Source organism: Electrona antarctica (genome assembly GCF_951216825.1).
Source record: "Electrona antarctica genome assembly, chromosome: 15".
Lineage (NCBI taxonomy): Eukaryota > Metazoa > Chordata > Actinopteri > Myctophiformes > Myctophidae > Electrona > Electrona antarctica.
The window spans coordinates 19,388,737-19,415,961 of NC_136796.1; the positions used below are offsets into that span (position 1 = coordinate 19,388,737).

The following is a 27,225-nucleotide window of genomic DNA, read 5'->3' on the forward strand; positions in this document are numbered from 1 at the left end:
AATCACATCTGCCAGCAGTTTATTTATTAAAGTGTGTTGTTTATTCTCTGCTTTACTTCTTACTAGTTCTTGTACTGATGTCAACCTGTCCTCTAAATTCTAAAGAATTATCATTATTATTCCAAACACATTTTTTACTTGTATTTGTTGCTATAATTTCGTTTCTTATAGCCTACATTAAATCAAATGTGATGTAGTCTGCTTAATATAAGAATGCTCAAAATAACATTAATGCATATAATAGGCCTAGGCCTATGCCTAAAATACTGAACAGACTTTTGGCAGCATTCATCAAGTGTCTTGTCTAACAACTACTATGCTCTCATGTTAAATAAACGTGTCATTGTCCTTCTTATCTAGTTAAATATGGCCTGTCATAAAAGCACAGTGAGACATGAGCACGGTGCAGGCTCTCTACTTGCTGTTCCCATCGTTTATAGTTATAGGCTACATCATCCTTCTGTTGCCATGCAGACCTTTCACTTTTATCTCTTTGTAACCTTTCATCTGTCTCTGGACCCCATAATAATGGTTAATGCCGGTAAGAACTTTACTTTTTATTTATAATTTAATCACATGAAACCTATAGTAACACTATTCAGGGATGATAATGTGTCAAAAAAGTCTGAGCTGAGCTTGTAGATTGGATATTTATGGAAAAGAGATTTGGTGTTGAGGGGAAATTGCGTTGGAGCATATAGCTTCTATCCCTGGGGGATGTGGTTAATGGCATAACTTTCATCCATTTTAAATTTAGAGTCAGACGTATGTGAAACATCATCATTTCAGTTGAATCTGCAGAGGGCAACTGTGTGGACATTGTCATCATAGCTATGCTGGACGCTATAGGCCTAATTATAATCTTAGTTTGTTCCCAAAAAGAAGAGGATATAAGTGAAAAATAAGAGATGTAGGCCTATCTTGTTTGGTTGGTCTCCTTAGCAACAATAGTAGCACTAGCAGCAACATGATTGATTGATTGATTGATTGATTGATTGATTGATTGATCGATTGAATATTAACAGTTCACAAAAAGCCATAGGTCATAAAAGGTGTGCTACTGTACATGGGTATACATTTGATATTCAAAGTGGCATATGTGCCAATGTGTATGGTGTGTGTTTAAGTTCCAGGTTATACATGGCTGATGATAGGTTTCTGTATTCTGTGTTCAAAAAAAAAAAAAAAAATGAAAAAAAAAAAAAAAAAAATTAACTAGATGTGTGGTAGATTGTGTACTGAACATTCACAATGTTTCTAATTCTAGGTTGGAGTACCGGTACCCAGAATCTGGACATAGGACATTGGTGAGATATCTGCTGTTGCACTGTTGTTTTGCTTGTATGATATAATTGAAAACAAAAAGTAGCCTATGTCAGCAGCATCCCATTTAACAAAGCTCAAGGGACATATTCAATCTGATCATTATAAGTGATCATCAAATTCATCACCATTCTGTCTGATATTGTCCCCTGTGACTTACTTCTGTACATGTACAGGCCACATCCTGAAATCAGTCCACCAGAGGGTGACATTCTTCCAACCCGATGGGATTCTGGTGATGCTGTTTTTTGTACCCCTGATCCAGTGGAAAGCAACAGGTCCTGTTGTTGTGTATTTGTGTAATCTAGTTGCCCAACACAATTAATAATTCTATCCAAATTACATGAAAATTAAAGTAGCTGCTTGCTCAGTGTTAATTTATTTAAATGTGAGAGTCCAAAATAATTCTCATTCATGCCCAAATCACACTCCATCCTACAGTATATGACAAATTATACTTTTGGCATAACTCATTTCAGTGGCAATACTTTTCTGTGCAAATCATACCATTTATGTGTTGACTGACTTTTATAGCCATTGCAACATATAGGCCTATTCAGCTAAAAAATAGCTAATCTACAAGCTCGCAATGAGTTGTGAGCTTGTTGAAGGTCAGCAATTTTTGGAGCACATCTCACGATAATTAAGTCAGGCTTAAAGGTAGTAGGGTATTAAAGTGATATTTTTGTTAAAATATGTGTAAAATAGCTTTATATTCTCATAGAAGTAGTTGCTTAGAGTGTTTGTTCAGTAGCAGGAGTCTCCCTGTCTCTCCAGCTAGTGAACAGGAGAAAAAAAATCAATTATTTACCTCATTTCAGTGTCAGCGCATTTCTGTGCTAATCATGCAATTTATTCATTCTAAATCCTTCACAATTTTATAGATTCAACCATCTTGACAGATCATCTTCTAAGGGAAGCATTGCGTCCTCCAATCAAAATGTGACGCTGTGTGTGGTTCCACCTACACATGACCATCATTGCATAGTGATCATGGAGAAGGACAGTGTGGTGATCGAGGCGGCCACATCCCTCTTTGAAAGGCATCCTGGTTTATCAACTTTACTAACATACCACAAGGGGGCACTGCATGTTCTCACTGGGGCCATCTCCCATCCAAATAGACATAGGCACGTCTTATTGGTTGGTCACGGAAGCAGTGGCGCCGATGGAACGTGTAAGCTAGGCGGTTACGTACCGGAGGACCTCGCCACGGCCGTGTTGGCCATAAATAGCGAATATGGGCGTCTAGACTCTGTGAGGCTCATCGGTTGCGATCTAGGAAAAGAGATCAGTTTTGCGATGCACCTGCTGCAGACCCTCAGATCATTCGACGTGCACACGAGGCTGCACCTGTACAATTCAACGATCTCTGTCAGGAGCGACGGTGAGATCCTGACAAAGGATGACGGCGTCTGGAAGTACAATGACAGCTGCAGTCGAGTCACTGCGGAACTTAGTAGACGGGGCAACCTGTTAACAATGGTGGGACCCTGTCGTAGAGGACAAGCGGTTCCGGGATACCAAGGAAAAACATTGTACTATAATACATTGGAATGGCCGACACACCCTCAGATGTTTGTACCCGCTGACCTGCGCAAAAAGTATCCATCCATGGACTGTCTGGAGGGGCTCACCTGGAGCTTGTTCTTTGAGCAGAGCGAACACAGGCGAGCTCCTGAATATGCTCCAGAAGATCACCAGAAACAGCCCATTTGGCTCTTAGAGCCACAGGAGAAAGTAACGTTCAAACATCTCACTAGCATTCAAGATCTACTTGTGGAGATCCGGTACAACGCGAGAGAGGAAAGTGATTCTGACCTGTACTACGTTTTGAACGACAGCATTTATAAGGTGCAAAAGAAAACCCTCTCTGTCTTTCTGGCCGGGAAGTTCATGAGCCCTGATGATGCCGTTGAGCATTTCCTCGACAACTTCCAAGACCAGAAGAACATGACCTCCCTCGCCGACCTGAGACAGGGCCTGAAGGCATCGAAGTTCAACGACTTCTGCCGGCAGACGTTCCAGCTGCGGCAATGCGCTTATAACTGTGAACGCTGGGGTCACTACTTCATGGCGGCGGTGTTTACAGCATCCGTGCGCAACTTCCGCACCTTCTCCCTCTTCCTCATGAGCGTCATCGCATGCGAAGTGGGCCGCTCCAGAGGCACGGATAGCTCCATCTGCTCAGCCTTCGTGGGAGACGACCATCCCATGATGGCGGAGGACCCCTGGCCCCAACGCAACAGGCGAGGATTCTACGGATGCACGGTGGACAGTGCAGAGGAGGTGCAATCAGACAAAGTGGCCTGGTTGGATCAAATAGTGGCCAAGGAAGACGCCCTCTACGCCAAGTCCAAGACAATGATGGGTGGCATTGACCATGACCTGCAGACAGAGCTGGACATCTTCGGTAGGGTCAAGGTCATGAATAAGTACGTGTTCTCTTCTTATCTTGAGTACTTTCGAGGTACAGTTGAGGGGAAGAGGCTTAAACGAGGGTGCACCTTCTCCCTTGGTCAGTCTTACAACTGACCATGTTGTTAGGGCTGTAGTACGTACTCCAGACTGGCCTCTTCTTGAGTCCTGTCTCAAGACCACATGTTGATTGTTTTGGTCTTGATTTTGTCTGCAATTTGACTCTTAACTATACTTTGGGCCAGAAGGACTCTGGGATGTCCGAGTTCACTTGGTCCATTTCTCCAAATGTGTGAGCTTTAATATGAGGGCACAATTTTAGTTTCCATTCATTCTCAGATTTATTCTTTAATGAATCAGAAGATGAATTATTATGATGATAATTACTTGACTAATTACTTAACTACTGTCTTGATTAACTGCTTAATTGCTGGAATTTATCTTATGAGCTTTACATTTCATATTTATTATTTCACATTTATGGGACAGTCTAAGTTAAGTGCAAGCTTCATGTTCTTTCTATAGATGATTTCAGTTGTTGACCATCTTCTTAAACATATGTCATGACACCTAGGCTAGGGTCTCAGCAGGCCTTCCAGGATGAACCTGGCCAATGTTGATCTATCATTAAGATAGCATAGGGGCTATTTCCAACTAAAGCTGCAGGTTAATGTGTCAATCATGCGGGTGTCCCTTCAAGGAGGTGCCCTAAATAACTGTGCCTGTCCCTCAGCCTTTGTGCATGTACCTATATATTCTGACTCAATGTAAGGATGGTGTTCAGTTGGGCTGGCCACCACGGTGGTCAGCCAGGCTCCTACTTGTCCTCTGCTGTATTCTGTACTCTGCAAATAAAAGCGACCTCTGAGAACATCTCTCTGCCTGCCTGCGCCTCTTCATCTGTCTGCTGCTTCAGAACCCTATTTTTGCCTAAGTATTTTGAGTCTTTATGCGGTGGAGAGAACGCACTCTCCTGGTTAAAATATACCTCACAGTCACAATGAACATAACATAATTCATCTTTTTGTCATTAATCATTATGTTTACGGTTTAAATCCTCGCAACTGATAAAATTATGGTTTTCACCAACAGACTGTGGGCTAGTAGAATGATATGCCTGAAATAGGGACCACAGGTTGAAAGTGGTTGAAAAAAAAAACATTACATTGAACTGGTATTGGTCTGTTCTTTTATCCTCTGGTTTAACTCCCAAGCAGGGAGCACACTATGCAAATCACTGACATGACAGTCATGACTAGAAGAATGGAAATGCGCTCACACTGATAAGCGCAGTTTGATAACAGACCGCAAAACATTTGCATGGTAAAGGTACACAAAGTAGGCTACTGTTTCTTATGAAATACAGTTTTTACAATAACTGTCGTAGGGTAGAGGATAAATCATAGACCACCAAACTGAATTCGGAAAAACACATTTCTATTATTTATTGCATTTGCATAGGCCAGAATACAGAGAATTATAAAATATAAATATAGTAACTGCAGGGGGGGGGCACTGGCAAAAATAATGATGATAAAGCAATCTAATGCAGATACTAGTATAGTGGTATTCTCATACATATTAAATCAAATAGTTACTGTCCCAAACGTTTTACAAGTCTGTGACATGTTTTAGCCGCTTTCAGGAATTTTTTACAAAATGTAAATAAAAGATACTGTAAACTGCATATAATAGCGTTAATGTAGCTACCATACAATAAGACAAATTGGAGCTGCAATCCATAACTCATAACTAATACATTTAGCTGCTCTTCTATAACATCCTGTGGTGAGGAAGGACACCTACTGGTTGACAAGTGGTATTGCATTAAGGTCAACCTGCAATTCATCTTCTGCTCAAACAGGCTTACCCTTATAGCTGAACTGGCATTTGGACATTCGTGTTCGCTTGGGGGACCCGCGTTCGAACGTTAAGGATTGCAGCATTACCTGTTAAATCATATTAAATCCAAACAGATATTTAAGCAAATTGATCTCATTTAAGCACTTGAACCATCTATACTTAATAAAACGGACCGGGATCGCAACTGTACTTGTATTGGTATTCTCGTGCAAAGCATTGTAAGCTGGTAGATCTGCTTTGTTTGGCAAACTAATAATTAGACCTACAGTACTTGATCCCACTGGGACATTTTGTTTTTCAGCTTCACCCAGCTGAATGCTGCCCAAGTGGTCAGACTTGAGCGCAGGGGGGGGGGGGGGGGGGAGCTAGAAGTTAAGAGTCTTGTTCAGAGACACCACTGCACATTGCTGTGGCAGGGAATCAAACCGGAGACCTCCTGCTTCCCAGGTTCTCTACCCATTTAGCTATGGCCGCCCTCTAAAGCTGGGGTTCAAGTGGTTAAATGTGTTTGTCAGTAAACCGAAGGAATAGAGCACTCTCAAAGTGCATCGTAGTGTGTTTTGTAATAGTTGGGGAGTTGGCCTCGTCTCTGTGCTCGACGGTGTGGTGTTCCTCACATCATTATGCAGGTGCATGTGGAAACCTTCTCCGCACTAAGCAGACCGTGCTGGCCGATGGCTAGAGACTGGATCAAATCCCAGAAATGCTTGAAGGAGATTCCCTCGCCATCAGACACGCCCATCTTCTGAAGTATATCTGTCAGGCCTTGCTCCGAGCCGGCACCCTATAGGAACAATCAGAGAGAAAACATAAACAACTTAAACCCTGATTTATACTTTCTCATATATGATTATGATGAAATGCGAATCTACAAGTGTACAAGTCGCAATTTGGCGATTTGTGAGTTTGTAGATTATGGAAAAGCCTTAGAACAGCATGTTATTTTAACCAAATGGATGCCAAGAACGTGGGATTCCATCTGTGCCAGAAGTTCCAGAACATAAAAATCTGTCTTTCTTTAATGTCATTTAATCCAGTAATTAATATATATATATATATATATATATTATTTTTACTCAAACGTGTTAGACAGCCTACACACGGATCCGACGTGCACGCACTCTTATTACTCCTTTGGTTTGGAAGGTTATTATTCGCTGTTCTTACATCGCGCGGACGAAAACAACTCTATTCACGGATCCACCGCTGCCTACACTGAAGCCACACACAGGGATTGTGTTAACCAATGTGTATGGTAGTATCATGTTTATACTGTTGAATATAATTAGTACGTCGTCTGCAGGGCTTAGAGGTGGTATCCCAACTCTTCTAATACAACATTTAGACCCTGGTCTTTGTTATTTCCCTTTCTTTTCTTTATACGGTATAATTTATAAAATAAATAAGTCCCAGATTGCACCTTTAACGTGAGTTTGTCAGAATGTTAACCAGCAGTGACATGTAGAAAACTGCTCAAACAGGCCCATTTTACACAAGGGTGTGGTTGTGTTTGTGCATGCAGAGAGAGAGAGAGAGAGAGAGAGAGAGTCATTCATGCAGTCTGGTGGGTCTGTGCATGTTTCTGGCGGTGTATGCTTTTTGTTTGGGTGGGGTGAGGAGTCGACGCTAGTATGGGGAAGGTACAAAGATTCAAGGAACGTGTCCTGGCTCTGTGATCAGTGACATACACATAATAATAATAACAATATATAGGCTTTTATAATTAATATTTTGATAATCGGCGCCTTGCCATACATACACTGTGTGTCATTTCTTTCCCTATGGGTTTCTGTGCCATAGCCTGCGTGGCGATTCTGCATTCATTTTATTTATATGTTCAAGACAGATTTCTATTACTAGGCCTAATAAATATGCTGTATCACAGTATCGGCGACTTATCCTAGTTAATTGCCTGTGTCAGTTTGTTCATATAACTTGCGTGTGGAGAGGGAAAGTAAAAGCCACTTTTCCACGTGAAAATAGGCACATGCACGCGCATTTTGCACACGTGTGCAGTGCGCACCCCTTCCTAAACGTTGAGCACCTGCTATTGTAAATACCTTCCCGCAGCCCTGGTGACAGCCATTGCATTCAAAATGTACCGTACTACTTCATGTCTATGCAAAGTAACATCGTTCCCAGTTTCATCTCCATCTCATGAGGAGATGAAGCCTGGAAAAAACTGCTGCTGAAAATGTATAACCAGAAATGATGTCCCGCCTTACTGGAACTTCCTGTAGTCCTGTACTTTTGGATAGACTCCTTTAAGCAATAGTTCTTGCCCAGGCTAATACTAACTAGCAACATTTTTAAAAATGAGCTTTGTCATCTGCGCCATATGTATTGCAAGAATTGCAGTTTTGATAATATGTGGCAGCTAGAAGCAGAGATGGCCTTATGTTTCACCCACTTCAATTGAAATGGGTCCAGCCCGCTGGGGGCACCCGGCTGACATACAACAATGGAATTGTTCAGAGGCAGTGTACTGAGTCAGAATAGTCAGATTCAGTCGTGACCAATGTGGCTGTACCCTATTTGGCAAGGCAATTCAACTTTGACGGAGGTTTCAGAATGTGGAAGTGACTCAAAACCTTATTATACTTAGCTGCACTCGTTGTGAGCTGGTAGATCAGCAATTTTCTGTGCGTTTCTCACAAGAGAATCGCACCGTGGCACGAGCTGGAAATGCGCTTGAGAACGCACATCGCCATTGACAGCACTTACCAGGAAATATGAATGTTGCCATGAAGAGGAAAATTGCTGTAGTCTGTTATCTTGCTTTTCATGGCCATAATTCCACCATCAATTTGTTTGTTTTTTGTTTTTCCTGACTGGCATTAGCTAGTCACAGACAATTATCTGTCACAATAATTGAGCATCATACTGTATGTACTCGTATCTGTCGGGTGGACATCTCATATGTCCCAAACTGTTACTTTCAGGATATATATAAAAAATCACACCCGTGTGAACTGAGTGGTGTAATATAGCCTGTCTGACGTAATGAAATCATGTCTGACGTAATGAAATCACACCCGGGTGAACAGGGTGAACATAGCAACCATGCTCATTTTTTCTGCACAGACTAACAAAGCCAGTTGTAGGAGTGGTTTACACCACTCAAAAAATCATGTCTGACGTAATGAAATCACACCCGGGTGAACAGGGTGAACATAGCAACCATGCTCATTTTTTCTGCACTAACAAAGCCAGTTGTAGGAGTGGTTTACACCACTCAAAAAAACACACCCGTGTGAAGAAGTGAGGGGCGCTCTTGTCATCGTACATCAATTGTCAATGGCATTTAATGTTTCTGTTGCCACAAATTTACATCATATTTGGTGGACATTTGACCTAATTTCTCCTTTCATTGTCAAAGGAAAATATGAGACGTGTGGGGACAAGAATTACGTCATATTTGGCGGACATTTGACCTAATTTCTCCTTCCATTGTCAATGGCAAATATGAGACAGGTGGGGACAAGATTTACGTCATATTTGGCGGACATTTGACCTAATTTCTCCTTTCATTGTCAATGGCAAATATGAGACGTGTGGGGACAAGATTTACGTCATATTCGGCGGACATTTGACCTAATTTCTCCTTTCATTGTCAATGGCAAATATTGACAAAAGCTGTAGGGGGGCTAGAGACTCTAAAAAAACACACTTTTGTGAACTTAAAGATGTAAGTGAGCGGTGCCTTTCATCACAATGATGACGTCTGATGATGTTTACAACATGACGTCACGGACAAACGGACAGACAGACACACAAAGCTGTGCTGTTCTACTTTTGATGCTTTTGTGTGACGTTGTAGTTGCAGTATGATCAAGTAGGGCGTTAATTTATAATAAAAAAACACAACAACTTAAAATATGGAGATAAGAGGTTTCTGCCCGACAGAAACGATATACATGTTAAGTACACTACCTTTGTCAGGTTGGGCAGCTGAGAGGACAGAAGCCCTTTGAACTCATCCGTCTTCAGCGTGGGACTGTTGTCACCGGCAGCAGAATGGAACTGTGTGACCAATGTTTTGATGGCGTTCTCCAGGTCAGAGCACTGTGGGATTGGACCAGGGGAGAGAAGGGTTATGCTCACATTTTAGTCATTTAGACAGCACTCTAATTCACAGTGACCACCAACTACAACACAATCATTTCAGCAGCTTCTTCATTTTAACCACTTTATCCCAGGTGTTTAAAATTTGGGCTCGTCATAATATACCGAAATTAATAATTTAAAAGAAGAAAGAAAAAGAAAAGTATTAATATCTGGCTAAGTGTTGTGAGCTTGTAGACTGGTATTTGAAAAAAGAAGAAATATGTTGTGGTCAACTGGTTATGTGTAGACACTATACAGAGGGACAAGTAAGACCCTGAATCTCCTCTTTGGATTTTGGTACCTTACTTCTAATCCCTGTATGTTAGTACCCATTTACTCCCTCTTATTTCGTATTTTGTTATTCTTTAAATTTAGATCGTACATATAATCTCTCTGTATTTGTCCTGTGTTTCATACTGCGGTGCTGCTATGACAAATTAATTTCCCTCGTGGAATCAATAGATCTATCCATCTGTCTAAACATCTTTGTGCAGGATTTAAAGAAATAAGAATCTTTAAAGGGAACCGTTAAGGAATTGTACGTTAAGAGAGAATCGTTAATGAACCGGAATCATTCAAATCCAAAAGGATTGAATTGGTATCCTTTTCCTGTGCGTCCTGCTCAAGCACAAAACCCTGAGAGTGTCAAGTGGACCCATAGAGACAGTGATAATACTAGGATGACCTGAAAGTGTCCATCCCTTACAGTTAAACTGACCTTTGTACCAGTCACCCCACATTGTGTTTTCATTATGTCCCAGTGAGCAGCATTTCTTTGCTCTCGAGTCACATCCGTTTTGGCTTAAAGCACATAGTTTGAATGTTTCCACATATCTGCAACCACCGGCTCCGATGTTCAAGTCATGGTTGACTCACAGCTTGGCTAACCGATTCACCCACATTTTAAAAACAAATTCAAGGTGTTTCTCTAATCTCCGGAACAATACCAGATAGGCAGGTTGAAAGGTAAATCAGTTTATGTTCTTTCAACAGTAGGACAGTTGATTCAAAGTTCTTTACCCAAAACTCAATTCACATTCAGTGCAAAACTCATTCAATGAGTCACATTGCGATGAGTTGTGAGCTTATAGATCGGCGCCCTATTGGTGAAGATATTTAGTGTAACACATGGGAATAAAGTCACCTGATGGTTAAAAGAACCTAACCTATGTTGAAGTGTATTATTAGCAAATAGGCTTCACATAAATCCTACTTTGTACAAAAACAAAACACCAGCTCTGATGTAAAGTTAGCCTATACTAGGCCTACTTCATACAATTATTCAATGTAATGCTTAAAACAGATTTGCACAGGGCCCACTTTGTTCCATCTCCTCCGTTCCACTTTGCAAAAGTGTCCAGTTCTCTTGCATTTGTCCAGGGTCATGCCAAATGATTGCTAGCTAATCTTCACCATAATCACATGTTCAAGTAGCCTAGATAATGTACAAGAATGTCGAGATTTTTGGCCTACAGGCTGCATAGATAGTTGAGGAATTGTGGACCGTCCAAATGACAGGAGTCAGACCAAAATGTATAACAATAGACATGTTCAGATTGGGTTCCACTGAGACAAATCCGGACACCTTGAAAGTTGAAACTAAAACTGTTGAGTCACAAGACAATACCCTGGCCTACAGATAGCCTACTGTATGTCTACAGTTATATGTCACCTGTGTGAGCGTCACAGGACTTGATCCCCGTGTCCCTCCCCCCTCCCTCCTGTCCAGACAGTCTGTCCCACAGACTCCCACTCCCAGCAGTGACACAACAACTCAAGTTACTCAACACAACAGTCTCTCACGTCTTGTCATAAAAGTGTCCTGTCTAGTTGGCTAATGTCATTCTCCTCCTGCTTAGCGTCCCTTATTTGTCTAAAATAAAATTATGACCCGTCTGTAGCCTACTCTGTATAGGTCCTTGTCTGGATTACTGTGTCACCCAGTGTACCTACGCGTTGTGAAAAAAGAAGTTTGAAGGGAAATCGAGAATCTGCCATAAATAACGTTGCACAAAAATAAAAATAGACATCTATAACTATAAAGTTAAGTAAATGTTCCAAGTTCCTCTCGCGGTGAAAACCACGCGTAAAAATGAAAAGATTGAGGGGGAAATAAAGAAAATAAGAGGGAAAGGTTAGAAATGACTGTAGTGTATTCTGTAACACTCATAACGCCCACGTCTACACATTCTATAAGAGTGATCTTTACAGTAAATAATTGGGAATAGGCCTATATTTTATATATATTTAAAAGTAAAAGATTATAGTGAAAAGTTGCGCTCACCTGTGCCATGTTGCTGATGAGTTTTGCCGTTACAAATGGATCAATTCTTCTTTCTCCAACGTTTGTTAAACAGTAACTCTTTCTCTCCTCGGCCCTACCATAGTTTTGTGACTCACACACTGGTCTGGCAAGGATCCCAAAAATCCTCCCTCTAAAGTTTTGTGCTCCGCCGTACCACGGTGTCGTTTGCAAAAAAGAACAGATCTGCATGCAATCAACGCCTCATTTCGCGGTGCGTTGATAGCTTGTAGATCTGTTCTCTTTTGGGAGCGTTCCATGGGAAAGCTGCAAGAAATCCACTCGGCATCTCCGACCTCCACATCTGGGAAACATTTTAACACAAATGCTTGGAACTCCTTTATTTTACACAATAACTCCCTGTAAGTTTATAGGACGCTCTCATTATACTGTAGTAGACGTTAAACACCTCCTGTGCTGATGATGGCGAATATTAATATAAAAACCAGGCAGGAGTGGCTGTAATAAAACAATGTGAAGCTTACACAATTGGGGAAAGTGCACGAAGGAAAAACAAGACCACACGTCACGGAAGTTTATTTTGTTAGTTTCACATTAGGCCTACTATCAGGGCAGACAGAGAGAGACAGACAGACAGACATACAGACAGACAGAGTAGCCTACAGCTCCATCTCAATGAATTACATTAGAATATTGTGTAGAAGTTCATTTTCTTCCGTGTGCATAAAGTGAAGTACATTGTGCTTCAGTATGTTGACAAGCTTCATGGAGATGTTAATTTTCATTTCCAGCTTGATTTGGCACCTGCCCACAGTGCCAAAACTACTAATTGGTGTACTGACCATGGTATTACTGTGCTTAACTAATACTTCACTGTATGCACAATGTACTGAGAATATATGAAAGTTTCACTTTTTGAATTATATTAGGGGGGAAAAATGAACTTTTACACAATATTCTAATTCAATGAGATGGAGGTGTAGATATAAGGTGAACGTGAACACTGAACAGGAACAACCACATTCCATACAGTCTTGTTTTGAGTTTTCAACATACAGACACGCTCCCTGGGGCAGGTTAGAAAGGTAAGGTGACCCATCCCCAGATAGCCTATAAGCAGTATATAAGGTAGCCCCCATCAACCTCACATCACCATTTCAAATAAAGCCTAATAATGCATAGGGTTAGGGTCTACGTCTATTTTGGTCGTCTAACATTTCTTTTTTCCTGTCAAAATGTGTCCCCCAATGTCAATACAATGTATAAATGAAATCAATAGGCTACGTCAATAAAAATATATACTAGCAATATTTAAACAGTTTTATATAACAATGTTGGCAGATAAAAATCAAACAAATATGTTCTATTATAAAAAAGAAAGTAAATAAAACATGCGCGCACACGTACACACACACACAAACACCACCTAGGAGGGTTAAACGGACTCAACCCTGAGAGTAAAACAAGTTGAGACCCAGAGGTGAGATTATGTATTAATGGTGCAATATGCAATTTGTGTCTTCAATACCTCACCCAGGTAAGATTTGAGACCACATTTATATTGCTCATCCAACGACCCACAGCCTAGATGCCAGCAACACAAGTTATGCATTTTTTTTGTTTTGTTCTGGTATTGGTGGCTCAAGAAGAGGCAATCATTAGGCCTACTTGCTTATGTGCTTCAGGCAGTACTACTATCAATGTGTCCGACCTACCAGACACTGCATGTGTACTAGTTGTATTGTATTAAAATAAACAACCACACATACAGAATAGTTATGCATACAGTATTGTAGGCTAGTTACCATACAGAGTAGATAGTATATTATATATACTATCTATACTAATATATTAACAAGTAGTGGATTGCAGGCTTCATGTGTCATTAGGATGAATAGTGTCCAACAAAAGGGTGTGCCAGAACCCCCACAGACACAGACACAGACAGGGAGAGACCACACCCAGCAGGATCAAATCAATTGTGTGGGATCGGATATGAGAGTTACACGACATGTCATTGTCGCAAGGTTGTTTTTTGGTATTTTTGCTGCTGTAAGGAACCTAACAAAACAAAATGCCTTGTATATAGACCTACATACATAGGATGAAACAATAGACAGCTTGACCTTGGTTCCATCTACACTACACTATTATTCATATTGTTCAAATGTGCCTCTAATCAATGTTATTATCTACACACTATACTGTTCCTTGTTCCTCCACTTTAATAATCAATAGTTTTAAATGATGTGTCAACTCGTCTTCTCAATCATTTTCAGTGCTTCCAGTGTACAGGTTGTTAGGTGGAACCATTTGAAAACGGTTTGAGCCAAAATAACAAATTATTTTTTAATATAATCATTTTAATTCAATACATGTGACCTATAGTGCATTTATCAAAATCTCTCACCCCTATGTACTAAAACCCATTGTCCAAATGGACCCATAAGGTCTAACCTTTTTACAAGTACAAAACTTCTACAAAAGCCTAGTTTGTGCATGAAGAGTTTACTAAGAACTACAGTTTAACTGAAACACAGAAAAGATCCCAGCAGTCTGAGTTCTCATTTCAACCCTTCATCATTTACTTAGGAATGACAATACTTGTTCAAACCTGCTGCACAATGTGTGTGTGTGCGTGCATGAGTGTCTAAAGCACCACATTATAGGTGGGAAGAAAGCTGGTAAGTATGTAGGATCAGAGTTCCCAGGCAGTGAAGTGATGACTCAGATAAAACAAGCATCTCCAAATCTTTGTCAAATATTTTCACATTTGAATATATGGCCTCATCGGCATTTGGCTCAACGCCTCTATGGCATGCATCATTTCACAAAAGCCTTGTGGGCAGTTCAGAAAATACAAAAATGGAAGCCATCGTTCTCACGATAAAACATTTTTGTAAAAGATAAATCTGCCTAACGATGTCACTAGTGGACAGGTTTCTGAACTGTCCACAGACCTCCTATGAGACACAGACCGAGTAGAAAACAAATTGTGCCATTTTATCATGATCATTAGTGAGGACCCATTATATGAAAATAGGTTGAAAAGTGGTGAAGTGGTCCTCAGTCACAGCGCAAGCACATCATGCGAGCTTGCGGATGTAGTGGATACAAGCATCAACAGCTTGTATCCACTACAAAGTATAAAATAGTGCTTAAGCAGACCTCTTACTGCCATAGATAATGGTTAAAGGTCATCATGACACATTTACTAGGATCCCTCGACTTTGTAAGTGTTTGTTAAGTAAAGCCATGAAGAGATAATTATTCATACGGCAGCTCAGAAGTCCGCTCACTTTATCAATCCCCAAAGACCATGATTCACATGTTCAAAGTAACCCAATCACAAACAATCACACTGGAGCTCAACGGCTCTACAATGAACGGAAGATTAACTAAAATTAGTTAAAATCGTTGATGCAACTGCTTGTTGCGTCAATGCAACATATTTACATATCTTGGCTGTCAGTTAGTCTGTCCTGCACATTATAGTCGTTTTATCACCTAAATAGAATAGTTGATTTGGTCCTTTCATTTTGTCATCATAAGTACTGTACACATGACTACTGTAATCATGGTCTCCTTAAAAATCGATCAGACGCCTGCAGTTGATTACGCTGCTGCTCGAGTACTTGCCAATACCAAGAAGGTTGACCATATCACTCCATCTCATCTTAGATCTTTGGTTTGTGAAAAATGTAATGGTTTAGGTCTGACCTTGTGCAATGTTACATGAACCATCCTGACCCCTCAGGTCATCTTTGACAGGTCTGTGGAGAAGCACAATTCAGCTTTGTCTGCGAGAAGTGATTATCTTTGATAATCTATGAAGCACTTTTGAAACACATACATACATACAATAAAATAACTAGAGAGACCGACTAAAATAATAAAAAAACAAAACTTTAATTTAGTCATTGCTTTTACAAAGTACAACAACCCATAAAAAAACAACACTGAACAATGACATGAATATCTAATTTGTTTCTAAGGACATTGAGGGAGAAATCAAAGATGAGTTGAACATGTTGGTGCAGTTTGGTCGAGGCCTGTGACAGTTGCTTCAGCCTGGGACAAGGGACACTTCCAAAAAAGAAAAGAAAAGAAAAAAAGAAAAACTTCTTGTGGTGAACTAGAATGAAAGATGAGAAATACAAACTGATCAGTGCCTGTATTTATCAAACACCTCAGAATTACTCCCAAGAATCATGCTTTAAGTTACACCAGGACCAAACGTGGGGAAGCTATATACAATTTATACAGGAGCGAAAACTATATTGAAGCACTCACAATAGCATGTCATGCAATATAGCGGATCTACAAGCTCACACCACATCAGTGTGTGTAGATCTATTTGAGCACAAAACGGTCACCCACCAAAGTATGTATAACATTATGGCATTGATTTACAAAAGATACAAGGTTTCTGCCCAACCGTGACTATATAAATCAAGTATAAATGAGGCTTGACGTTCCTACCTTAAAGTTTGTCACTCCTGGGTCTCCATGCTCTCGTCTTCTCCGTCACCTCCTTCCTCCACCACCTCCTCATCCTCTTCCTTCCTCTCCGGGGGCTTCTCGTACGCCTTCTCTGACGGCGTGACGATCACTCCGTCCCATGTGGACATCTCAGATGCCAGGTCTGACACGCACAGGCCAAAATATCATCCATTAATAACACGCCGTACCGTATATTTTCAGATCATGAATAATGCAAATTAAATAGGCAGGATTTGCCTACAAAATACTTTTCTTTATTTCCCCTTTGCTAATTTTCAAGCTCAGAGAAGGCGTGGTACAATCTTCTATGTGTAGTAGTGCTGAGCGATACAACTTCAAATCAATCAGGATGATTTATAGCAGACTTACAAGCACACACACGTTGCAATACCATGCAGTGTGAGCTTGTAGATTGTCTCTTCTCGCATAATAAATTTGTCGACGAAGTATAGTATATGTTTAATACATTTGATGCTTCCTATCAAATAAAAACGATTTGTGCTCAGGACGAGTATACTCGTTCTACGGCGTTTTACATTGATATAAGAAGGCCTCGTTGTTTTCCGTCTTTGGAATCACCAGGCCCGGTTTCCAGGGCCCCGCCCGCACTGTTTATGCATGTGCACATCCATTAGCTTCTGTTTTAGCCACGCTCTTTAGACGCCGTTTTCTCTGAAACTACGGCACTGTCCATGGTGTTTATCAGATCAGAGGTCATTTCTGATTTTACAGTGCATCGCGATTAGAACATTAACGTTTCTAAAGAAAGATGGACATTGCATTAGCTTGCTAGCACTAATGCTACATGCATTTAAGCTAGCAAAAAAAAGTGCATCATAATAAGATCTGCCTGTATCCGGTGGCACCCAAGTGCTACGACTTTTGGCCACAAGGTGGCACTCAAAGTGTTATGACAGTGAAAGCGTGCATGCATTTAGTAAAGGAAATCAACTTACAGCTGGCGTCTCCTTCCAGGCCTAGGATTTTCCTGTAGCCTCCATGAGACAGAACCCTCACCAGAGTCTGGGCTGTGAAACACACCATGTCCTGGATAAAATAAATAATGATAAGTCAGTCAGTTATAAAAGAACAACAACACTACACAAGAACAATATTTGTCAAATACAGTCATGCCCTGTTCTAGTAAACCCGACTTGAACCCCATGAGGACAGAGATCCCATGAAATAATGTGGAGGGCAGATGGTGACAAGCAGATGTACCTGCTGTTCCAGAGTCATGACAGTGTGCACTCTGTGGTTTCCACTCTCACAGGGGTCTGTGATGCCCACTGATCCGGGCAGGAAGAGTCCAGCAGCGAGCATCTGGAGGCAACGTCTAGAAAAGCAACCAAACAGGAGACCAAAGTTAAGAAGACTGTGGTCACGGTGACCACAGAGGAAAGGTAATTTTAACCTAGCTTGACCTAAAGTTAATCTATCATTCGAAATTCCAAATAATCTTCCAGAAGAATGAATTAAGTGTAAATTACGGCTGTCATGATTGCAAAATTAAAGTTGATGATGAATTGTCATACAAATAATTGCAATTAACTTTTGTTTTGGGCATTGAACATTACAAATTTCCTTTTGCCTTTTTAGGCTTCATAATCAAATTGCACAGAGCAGATATGACAAATAACTGAAATATACAAATAAATGACACTCATAATTTTATACTTTCAAATACAAATAGCTGATCTACAAGCTTACAACACAGATCTACACTGCAAGCTTGTAGATCTGCAATTTGAAAATGCAACATTTTTCAACATGATCGAAACGATTGACAATCATGCTAAATAATTGCAATTAGACGATGACGTAATAATTGTGACAGGCCTAGCGTTAACTGTACAAGCACATACTAGCGGTTACGAACCTATAAGCCACGTTTAGGGACAGCGGCTGCCTGGAAGGGTTGTTCATGACTGCTGAATGACCCTGTGAGAGGAGAAAGGGAAGCATGGTTACTGGAATGCAACTTTTTAGTTCTGGTACCTGGATGATAGCTCACTGCCAGGTACACAACCCAATGAGATCAATGCATGCAAGTCATGTTTCCATCCCTATGGATCAACGAGTTTCATCTCCAAAAGTCAGAACGATACAGGCATGGTTTGCTCAATTACTGCATATTAAACAAATATCCATAAGCTGGCAAACCAGAGCAAATAATGCCAATGTCAATTTTGTTCATGTTATCTTATTCACCTAGATTCTAGACATACCGTTTGCTTGTTGTTTAGACGGATTACCTGGTATCCTAGCTACTTTTGTAGCAATGAGCAATGTAACATACTGATCATCTAAATTAGTAATTTTATTCATGTCAAATTTCATATATTTAATACTGTACATAACCTTTCTCCCATGACCATTGTACAAATTACATACAAATAGATACAAACCCCAACTTCTTAGGAAATAACCACTTTGCTCTACGCTAAATCAATTTGCCAAAAACAGCTGATCTACAAGCTTGTGATGGCAGATGGAGATGGTCTACTTTTGGACAGAATGGGGACACTACGTTTTAAATGGTTAAAAGCCTCATGTTTTATCATTAGCACGGTGTCTGTGGCCTCACCAGCAGGTCCAAGATCCAGGGGGTCATGGGTTCAAACCCAGGGAAACGTTGTCTGAGGTCCTTCAACAGACGGATCAGCACTTTGACCCTGAAGGAAAAGAAAGTGGTTCAGTACAAATCTGACAGGCCATTCTCTTCCTAGTAAAGTGCTTCCCCCAGCCACCTCCACACAGTTCATTCTGCTCTATTCACCATTTTCAAAACATTGACTTTTTATTAAAATGTCTCTCTAATGTCCCAGTACAGGGATGCCAGGTTGGAATAAGTAAGAGCTGAAGGGGATTTCTTACGTGGACTGAGAGGCGTTCTCCTCAAACCAACGGGCATGACGGATGGCAGCCAAGGCACTCTGCAGCACCTTGATATCCACTGTAGACAAACATCCAGAGTCAAAGTACTGAATTGAGTTCACCTCTAAACATGTTATTTTGTCGTATGCAGAAATATGCACTGCACAGAGGGATTTTATTGCAGACAATAAAGATGAAAGAAAGAAAAGCTAAACTCCCCGCCAGGTGAAAAGAAGCGGCTTGGACTACTCATGCATAGAAGGAAGCATGAGGTCAGTCCGTTGCTCTCCACAGGTTGGCAGAGGAAGTGTAGTGCACAGAATTACATTAGATAAAGGAAAAATATATAAAAGAAAAGTTGGGATTGTGTGACCTGCATTTTGTTTACATAACATCGGCTCAAACTAGCGGATCTGCATTCACAGTAATTTTAGGCTTGTATTTTGTAATCACCATGTGAAATATTACACTCTACAATCTGATTACGATCCAATTACAGATGCATCGCAATGCAAATACATGATTTATTTCCACCTCAGTGTGTGACTAATAAACAAAGTGCTTTCTAATGATCCATAATGAAAACACATGAATTTACTTTAGGGCCGGGACTTTAACGCGTTAATTGAGATTAATTAACTACAGAAAAATTAACGCGTTAAAAAAATTAACGCATTTAATCGCACCTTTTTTTTCACGGGGGAACGTTTCTCACTGGGCGCATTTCTAGTACTGAATAGGCTCTGCATGCCTTGCATTGCTTGCAGGGGGAGGAGCAGCCCCCCCCCCCTGCATGCCTTGCACTGCTTGCAGGGGGAGGAGCAGCCCCCCCCCCCCTCGCAGCAGCAGTCCATTTTCACTCTACACTACAGCTCCGTCAGACAACAACACCACCCAAACGAGAAACGAATCGAATGAAGAAGCCGCTTATATCGCTTTTGCTCCGTGGATGGGGCATTTAGATTTAAAAGCTATCGGATGGACGCGTGGATAGCAGCATGGTTGTGTGCAATGTAAAGGATCCATAAGCCATATGACCAATGTTAGCTCCATGCTAGCTGCTTCAGCTTAGCATGTCTCGCACTGAGTAGAGGCTTGCAGAGGCTCGCAGAGATTTCACCACAGCACGAAGCTGTCAAGCTGTCCTCGATGCGAAACATACTGAAGCAGCAAGTGTGAAAGTCCGTGGTCAGACAATGTTCTGCCCCAACCCCATGTGAAATGCATTCCCCAGCTAGTTCATTCCACCGTTTTTTATTTTATTCCTTTGTCTAAGTGTTTCCCCCCTAATAATGCCCCACCATGCAAAGCACATTTGAGTATTTATTCATAGACACTTTATATAGGCACTTGCTGCACTTGTTTGTCTGTTGAAAAAAAAGTTGTATTGCTTAAAGGGGAATACCACTCATTTTCAACATTTTTCTATGGAGTTGTGTGGAAAACTGGAAATAATAAAAAGTCACCTCATTTTGTGTTGCCTAGAACTGGAGGTCTGACAAAAAACAGTAACAATATGAAGTACAGCTTTGTGATGTCACTGAGATGTACTTGTTACTGTCACTGATTTTTTTTCAGACCTCCAGTTCTAGGCAACACAGAATGGGGTGACCTTTTTATTATTTATTATTATTAACAGCTCTAAGGTATATTAATGACAGTAAAATGTTGAAAATTAGTGGTATCCTGTAGTCACTATTCATTGATTCACTAGTATACCAAAATCCATTTGAAAAAATAGCTTTCTCACTGTTCTCGGGTCAAATAATGATATGCGATTAAAATGCGATTAATCGAGATTAATTAACTACAAAGCCTCTGATTAATTAGATTAAAAATTTTAATCGAGTCCCAGCTCTAATTTACTTATATAAGAACAAATGGAAGATGTGTCACTGTCAACTGAATAATCAATTTGACATTTGTGAATTGATTAATTAATCTAAGAATCCATATTTTCCAACCCCACTATGCGAGTACTATTGTGTGTGAATGAGTTTATGCGTGTCGATACATACAGTGCAGCTCAGGGTCCAGCTTGCGCAGATTTGGGGGTACAGTGGTGATGAGAATCTTGACCGTGGCATCAGCCGAGCTTATTTCAAAGCCCGTCTCATTGGTCAACATGGACAGCACTGACAATGACAGGAAGAAAAGGGGATTATGGGAAGAAGAAGAAAAATCTGACTGACAATATTTTGTGTGTCCCCCGCCACACACACAAGTTTAGTTATTGTTCTAAACCAGAGTAAAGAGAGTCTATTTATCAATTACTTTAAACTACACATGGCAATATGGAGAATTCCTTTAACTTCATGTTTTTAGTTAATTCTGGGTTCTGGACACATGGACTAAAATAACACAGAATCAGAACTCACCTTCAGCGGGGTCCTGTGTGCGAAGGGTCTCCACTACCTTATTGCCAAGCGCAGCGACTGCCTCCACTGTTATGAGACAAAATACATCAGAGATGTGACATTCAAAAACGCCTGAGAGCGTGCGTGATAAAAGCTGCAATCTGGAACTTCAATACCTCTCGTCAACCAGTAGGTGTCCTACTTGACCACATATTATAATAATAATAATTAATAATAATAAATGCCAGATGTATGTACTATATATTGTATTAACCTATTACCAGATTCTAAAAATGCCAGTTCTGAAAACGTAATATATATTCAAAAATTATATATATATATATATATAAAAAGAAAAGAAAAATGCTATACACTGTACATAACTACCCCAAAAGGGTTCCAGTCTTGAAAGGTAAAAACCCCTAAAGGGCTTCCCGTCCTAAATGGGCTAACATACTCCAAATTAATATACGGATAGGGGATTAGAGATTGCACGAAAAAGGAAGGCAGAATGCTTTAAATGTAGCTGCAGATGATAGATTATCTGCATCTTCAAAATGAAAACATCACCCTCTGTGTTGACTTACGGGTGGGAAGGATCTTGAGGATGACCACGAGGTCGGCAACATTGTGTCCTTGTGTCATGGTGCCTTTCTTATAAGATCCCACCTGACGCACCTCTTCAATTTGCTATGGGGGGGAAGCAGAGTATTGTGAACAATGCAACAAGAAACATTCATACATTTTGCTCTCCAGGCAAGGTGATATATGTATGCGGTTATGCCGTATATAGTACTTCGCTATATGACAAATAGCAACTTGTAGAATAGAACTACTATTTGTGCCGTTTTTGAAGATTTATACTTTATTTGTTGAACTTGAAAGTTTCCACCTATAACACGCATAAAATATGAGTTTACACCACCCTGAGTGTGACATTGAATGTGGTCATTTACCAACACTACCAATACTCGCTAGTAGTCTTATGTATTTTAAGAATAAGTCATTTTGGAATATGCAATAATGCATCCGATCTCAATATTCCTCATCTTAGAAGATATTTTGATCCATGTTTAAAATGACAAAAAACACTTCTTAGTCTAACTTTAGGAACAATCATTACATTCAGCATAGATTCTAGTAATTATAGTATTCTGCATCCTATACTCAATGTAGTTACAGTATAGGCTACATCGCTTGCATTAATGTTTGACATGTTAAAAATGGCATCTTAACCCATTTAGGCCTGACCTCAATTTAAAAAAAATCTAAATCCTCCAGTTTTCTGAAATAAATATTTTCACAATTTTTCAAAAATAGCAGACCTACAAGCTCGTAGCGCGCCACCCGGTGGAGCTTGTAGATCTGCTATTTTTCAATAGCTAAATTATAACATAATGTTTAAAACACCAAAATGGGTTCCCGTCCAGAATGGGTTAAAAATAAAGACTCACCACTTCAAAGGTGCCAGGAGCAACAATAAGGTTGTCAATGACGTTGTTGATCTTTGTGACCAGGGACAAAATGGAAGACTAAACAAAGAGAAGACAAGCAAGACAAAGAGTTAAAGCAGCAGTGCTTGGACATGCAGGTCAAGTTCCTGAGGCAAAAGAACATCGGAAACAACCACTCTTTTTGCATTTGCATTCTATTTAACCACTCCCGTGTTATTTTATACTTTGCCACACAATGGTGGCATGCAAAGATATTTGAGCCCATCTACAAGCTCACGTGTTGTGAGCTTGTTGATTGGGCATTTAACATCTTGACACATTTTGAAACCTTTCACTTATGCCAGCCATTATAAATCAATTGTTTCATTAAGTTAATTGATCAATTAGTTTGATAGGGGTGTGTGTAGGGTCACCTGCTCAGTTGACGTGGGGCTCAGGTCTTGGTTTCTCTTCAGCAAACATTCACTGAACGCTGTCTCATCAGGCGCAGGCTTCACTCTGGGAAAGGCCATCTCACACTGGACACAACAAGCACATAGGGTTAGCACAACGCAGTTCTACATTTTAACAAACTTTTTATAGTACGAAAGACATGTATGTATTCTACCAGAGGCATATATATTTGTCAGCCAATCCTGTTTAACAGGATAGAAAAATGCATTAAACAAATGCAACGCATGACTATGGCTAATAATCTTGTTATCTAGCTGTAGGCCCCTAATATAGCATTGGTGAATAGATTAAAAGCATATTAATATTATTTATAGGCTTTTAATGTATTCGTCAATCATATGAGATCTTTGCAAGTTACAAAACCACTCAAGAAATACGGTAATTCAATGATGTTGATTTCAGCATCATCCATCTAATTTCTACTACATGAACCCTAGTGTACAAATTCTGGGGCAATTCAGTGAAAATTGTGTCATTGAATTCCACAAAATCCCTGAAAACACCACAAGCCGCAAAGGGCTTCAGAAAAGAAAACGATCTTGATTCCTGACTTCAGATTGTTTTCAATCATCATTCCTATAATACATCACCAGCTCTTTTCATAAGGATGAACTTTGACTCTGAAAGAAACATGATCATAGATGTTCACTCAAAGCATACTCCTTTACTCACCACATAAAAATCAAACGGGATGTGTGGCACAAAGGGACGGTACCTAAAAACGAATAGGATAAAGATATACAAGTTGCATGAATTCCATAAATTCCAAATTATGCCATATATTAGTTAACACCCCAAACGCACAGGACGAAGTTCACCGTCCTTTCTATTAGTAACACACAGAGCCCAGGATGAAGTTTTATCGTTTATTGATATGAAAACCGATCACATCGCTCCACAGCCTAGGAGGGCCTGTTGCGCAATACTCGATGTTGCGCAACAGTGGTACGTCATCGAAAATGTTCTCCCCCTGTTTAGCCGACGAGAACGACAATCTTAACACTTAGGCCGCTATCATTTATTGAAAAATTAGGATCTAATTCACGCCAGCATTTTTTTAATTTGAGCTCTTATTTTGAAAAGCCGCCATTTCCGGTCCATGAGCAGTAGTCATAACCTTGGAAGCAACACGGAGCGGACAGGCCTTGTTTACCATCTGAAGCCAGACCGGAGCTCTGCAGAGCTCCAGATCGTCATATCTGTGCCGTCAAAGAAACGCTGTTTTGACCAAAATGCCATCTGGGACAAGGAATAGGAGATACAGGCGATTGAAAGAAATGGATAGAATGGATTATTATGGCGACGACGATCTAAGATGGGCGATCCAGTGCTGTGCTAACAACACAGCTAGCTAACCGGCTAACGTGAGTAGCATTATGGCTCGAGCAATCGAACGCGCCATAAAAGCGCAATTGCCGGAGGCCGTCGGCAATGGCGTTAAGCGTCAGTATCAAAATTAGGCTTCAATTGACTTTAATCGACGGCAATGGCGCTGAAAGTATTAATAATAACTCGCGATCTACGGAGAGAATTACATTCAGCTTTAGAGGTCAAGTTGAAGTCTTCACAGATAACTGGTTTAGATGGATTACTCGTCTCTACCATAAGACCTGACTTTGTTTAAATTCAGTTAAATCTGTTTAACCTGTAGAAGCAGATGCACCCGTTTGAGGTACTTTATATGTATTATGATCATCAATAGAGAAGAGAGGCAGATATCTCCCCTTGTGTGTATTGTATGTATGTATATTGTCTTGTTTTGTTTCTGTATGTATTGTCAATTGTCATAGTTGTTTACATGCATGTTGATTAAAATTCAATGAAAAGGAAATTGAAAAAGAAAAAAAAACTTGCGATCTAAATCATCCCGTCCAATTCTAAGAAAAGATCCTGTGTTAGACGGCCCACCGCGGTCCAGTCACTAGTCGCGATAGAATTAATAAAACCTTCCGTTGTTGTCGATCGGCTCTAGAGTGTTTTGGCTACATTTAGCTGCTACATCCACATCCGGGATAACACCCGGTCTGTCGGGAAAAGTGCTCCGCTGCTATAAATCGCTGGGCGCAATGGATGAAATAACCCCGGGCAATCGGAGTGTTAACAATGAAGGGATGCAATGTAACAACATTGGTCATTTACCCCTGTACGAGTCCTCCACGGGAGCCGAAGCGACCTCCCCTTCCCCGGCCCCGATCGCCTCTGTGGAGACAAAAATACATGATTTAGCAACTTGAAAGATGGAAACACTTGAATCAGAATGTAATGTATAACAACAATAGAGGCCTTGCATGAAATACTTCAGTGGTTAATGAAATTAATCGATTTATTGATTATATAAAAAAGATTCAGTTATTCAATTAATCGAAAAGGTATTCAACTGAATTAAGAAAATAATCAAACTATTGTATATATATTGTATGTTTTTAAATGTCTTGATGAATCTAACACACAGGACCTCAATGGAAATAAGCCCTAGGCTTGTTTTGGGGTTTTTTTTCCTCCAAACTGTTAATGAATAAAGTATTCAATCAAAAATGTATCTTACATAGATTGGGAGTATACAAGTCATTTTCCAATTTTTTGGTTCTCTTTCTCAACATTGTAGCAGCAATAACATGTTAAGTTAACAAAAAATATATATAAAGTATGGCCACGATACTAAGAAAAAACATGAACCTAGTATGTGCATTAAAAGCACAGCATTCTTTGTGCTGTGAGCATTGTGGGTCCTACTCCCAATTCCTAAATATTAGACACCAAGTGTAGGAGCGGGACTTTTGGGGCTAGGGAAAATATAAAATGTTGACCAAATACCCCGATATATCGATTCGATATAGCATCGCCCGTCTGTCCACTAGCGTTAGCTCGGCTGCTTTGTTGCCACACACCACCCCCATTTGAACCCATTCATTCTCTCGTGCTTATGGTTGCTTGTGAAAATACCCCGACCATCAAGCCCACGACGCGTTGTGAGCTTATTTGCTACTACGAAAATGTTTTAAAAATAGAATAATAAGTGATCAAGACATTTCTTTGCAAAATAAATCCATCCCCATTCATCCATTCGGCTGAGCTAGCAGCGTTAGCACGTTGGCTAAGCTGCGTTCGCAAGGCCTCCTCTTCCATCTCACGGTGCACGCGCGGTTTAGCCAACAGCTAGCTGCTTATTATTACTACATATAAACTACGTCCCGTCCTCGTGTCCATGTTATTGACGTTTATATAAATACACATGTAAAGTATCATAGTCACCTCATTGCGTACGACGTTTTGGTGACTGGAAACACAGAAACAACGGAGAAATTCTTCAGCGCTCAACGCCGGGCTGCAACGATTTCTGGTCTGAGCAGTGGGTGAGCTAGAGAGTAGTAGCGTCTACGACGACAACATAAACACTTCCGCCAGTGGACTTCAAAATAAAGTGGAAAATGTTTTTCTTAAACTTCATCATCCCCATTATTATTATTATTATTATTATTATTATTATTATTATTATTATTATTATTATTATTATTATTATTATTATTATTATTATTATTATTATTTACATTTTAGATTTTCCTTGTTCTGATCTGTAATCTGTTTAGATTCAGCACAAAATGTACTT

General features: G+C 40.2%; 2 protein-coding genes across 2 annotated transcripts; both read right to left on the reverse strand.

Moving 5' to 3' along the window:
• Nucleotides 1–5,161: 5,161 nt before the first annotated feature.
• Nucleotides 5,162–12,107, reverse strand: s100v2 (S100 calcium binding protein V2). The gene is made up of 3 exons (XM_079522666.1): nt 11,996–12,107; nt 9,538–9,669; nt 5,162–6,388 (listed from the first exon to the last, which is right to left on the reverse strand). The coding sequence occupies exons 1-3, from the start codon at nt 12,002–12,004 to the stop codon at nt 6,218–6,220; spliced, it is 312 nt and encodes a 103-aa protein (XP_079378792.1). The 5' UTR covers nt 12,005–12,107; the 3' UTR covers nt 5,162–6,217.
• Nucleotides 12,108–15,859: 3,752 nt separating this feature from the next.
• ilf2 (interleukin enhancer binding factor 2) lies at nt 15,860–27,011 on the reverse strand. Its single transcript, XM_079522664.1, has 15 exons — nt 26,871–27,011; nt 25,758–25,817; nt 24,291–24,333; nt 23,579–23,683; nt 23,166–23,243; nt 22,299–22,401; nt 21,733–21,798; nt 21,373–21,489; nt 19,355–19,433; nt 19,065–19,152; nt 18,357–18,418; nt 17,699–17,813; nt 17,434–17,524; nt 16,457–16,619; nt 15,860–16,109 (listed from the first exon to the last, which is right to left on the reverse strand). The coding sequence occupies exons 1-14, from the start codon at nt 26,873–26,875 to the stop codon at nt 16,468–16,470; spliced, it is 1,164 nt and encodes a 387-aa protein (XP_079378790.1). The 5' UTR covers nt 26,876–27,011; the 3' UTR covers nt 15,860–16,109; nt 16,457–16,467.
• Between the last annotated feature and the right edge of the window lie 214 nt (nt 27,012–27,225).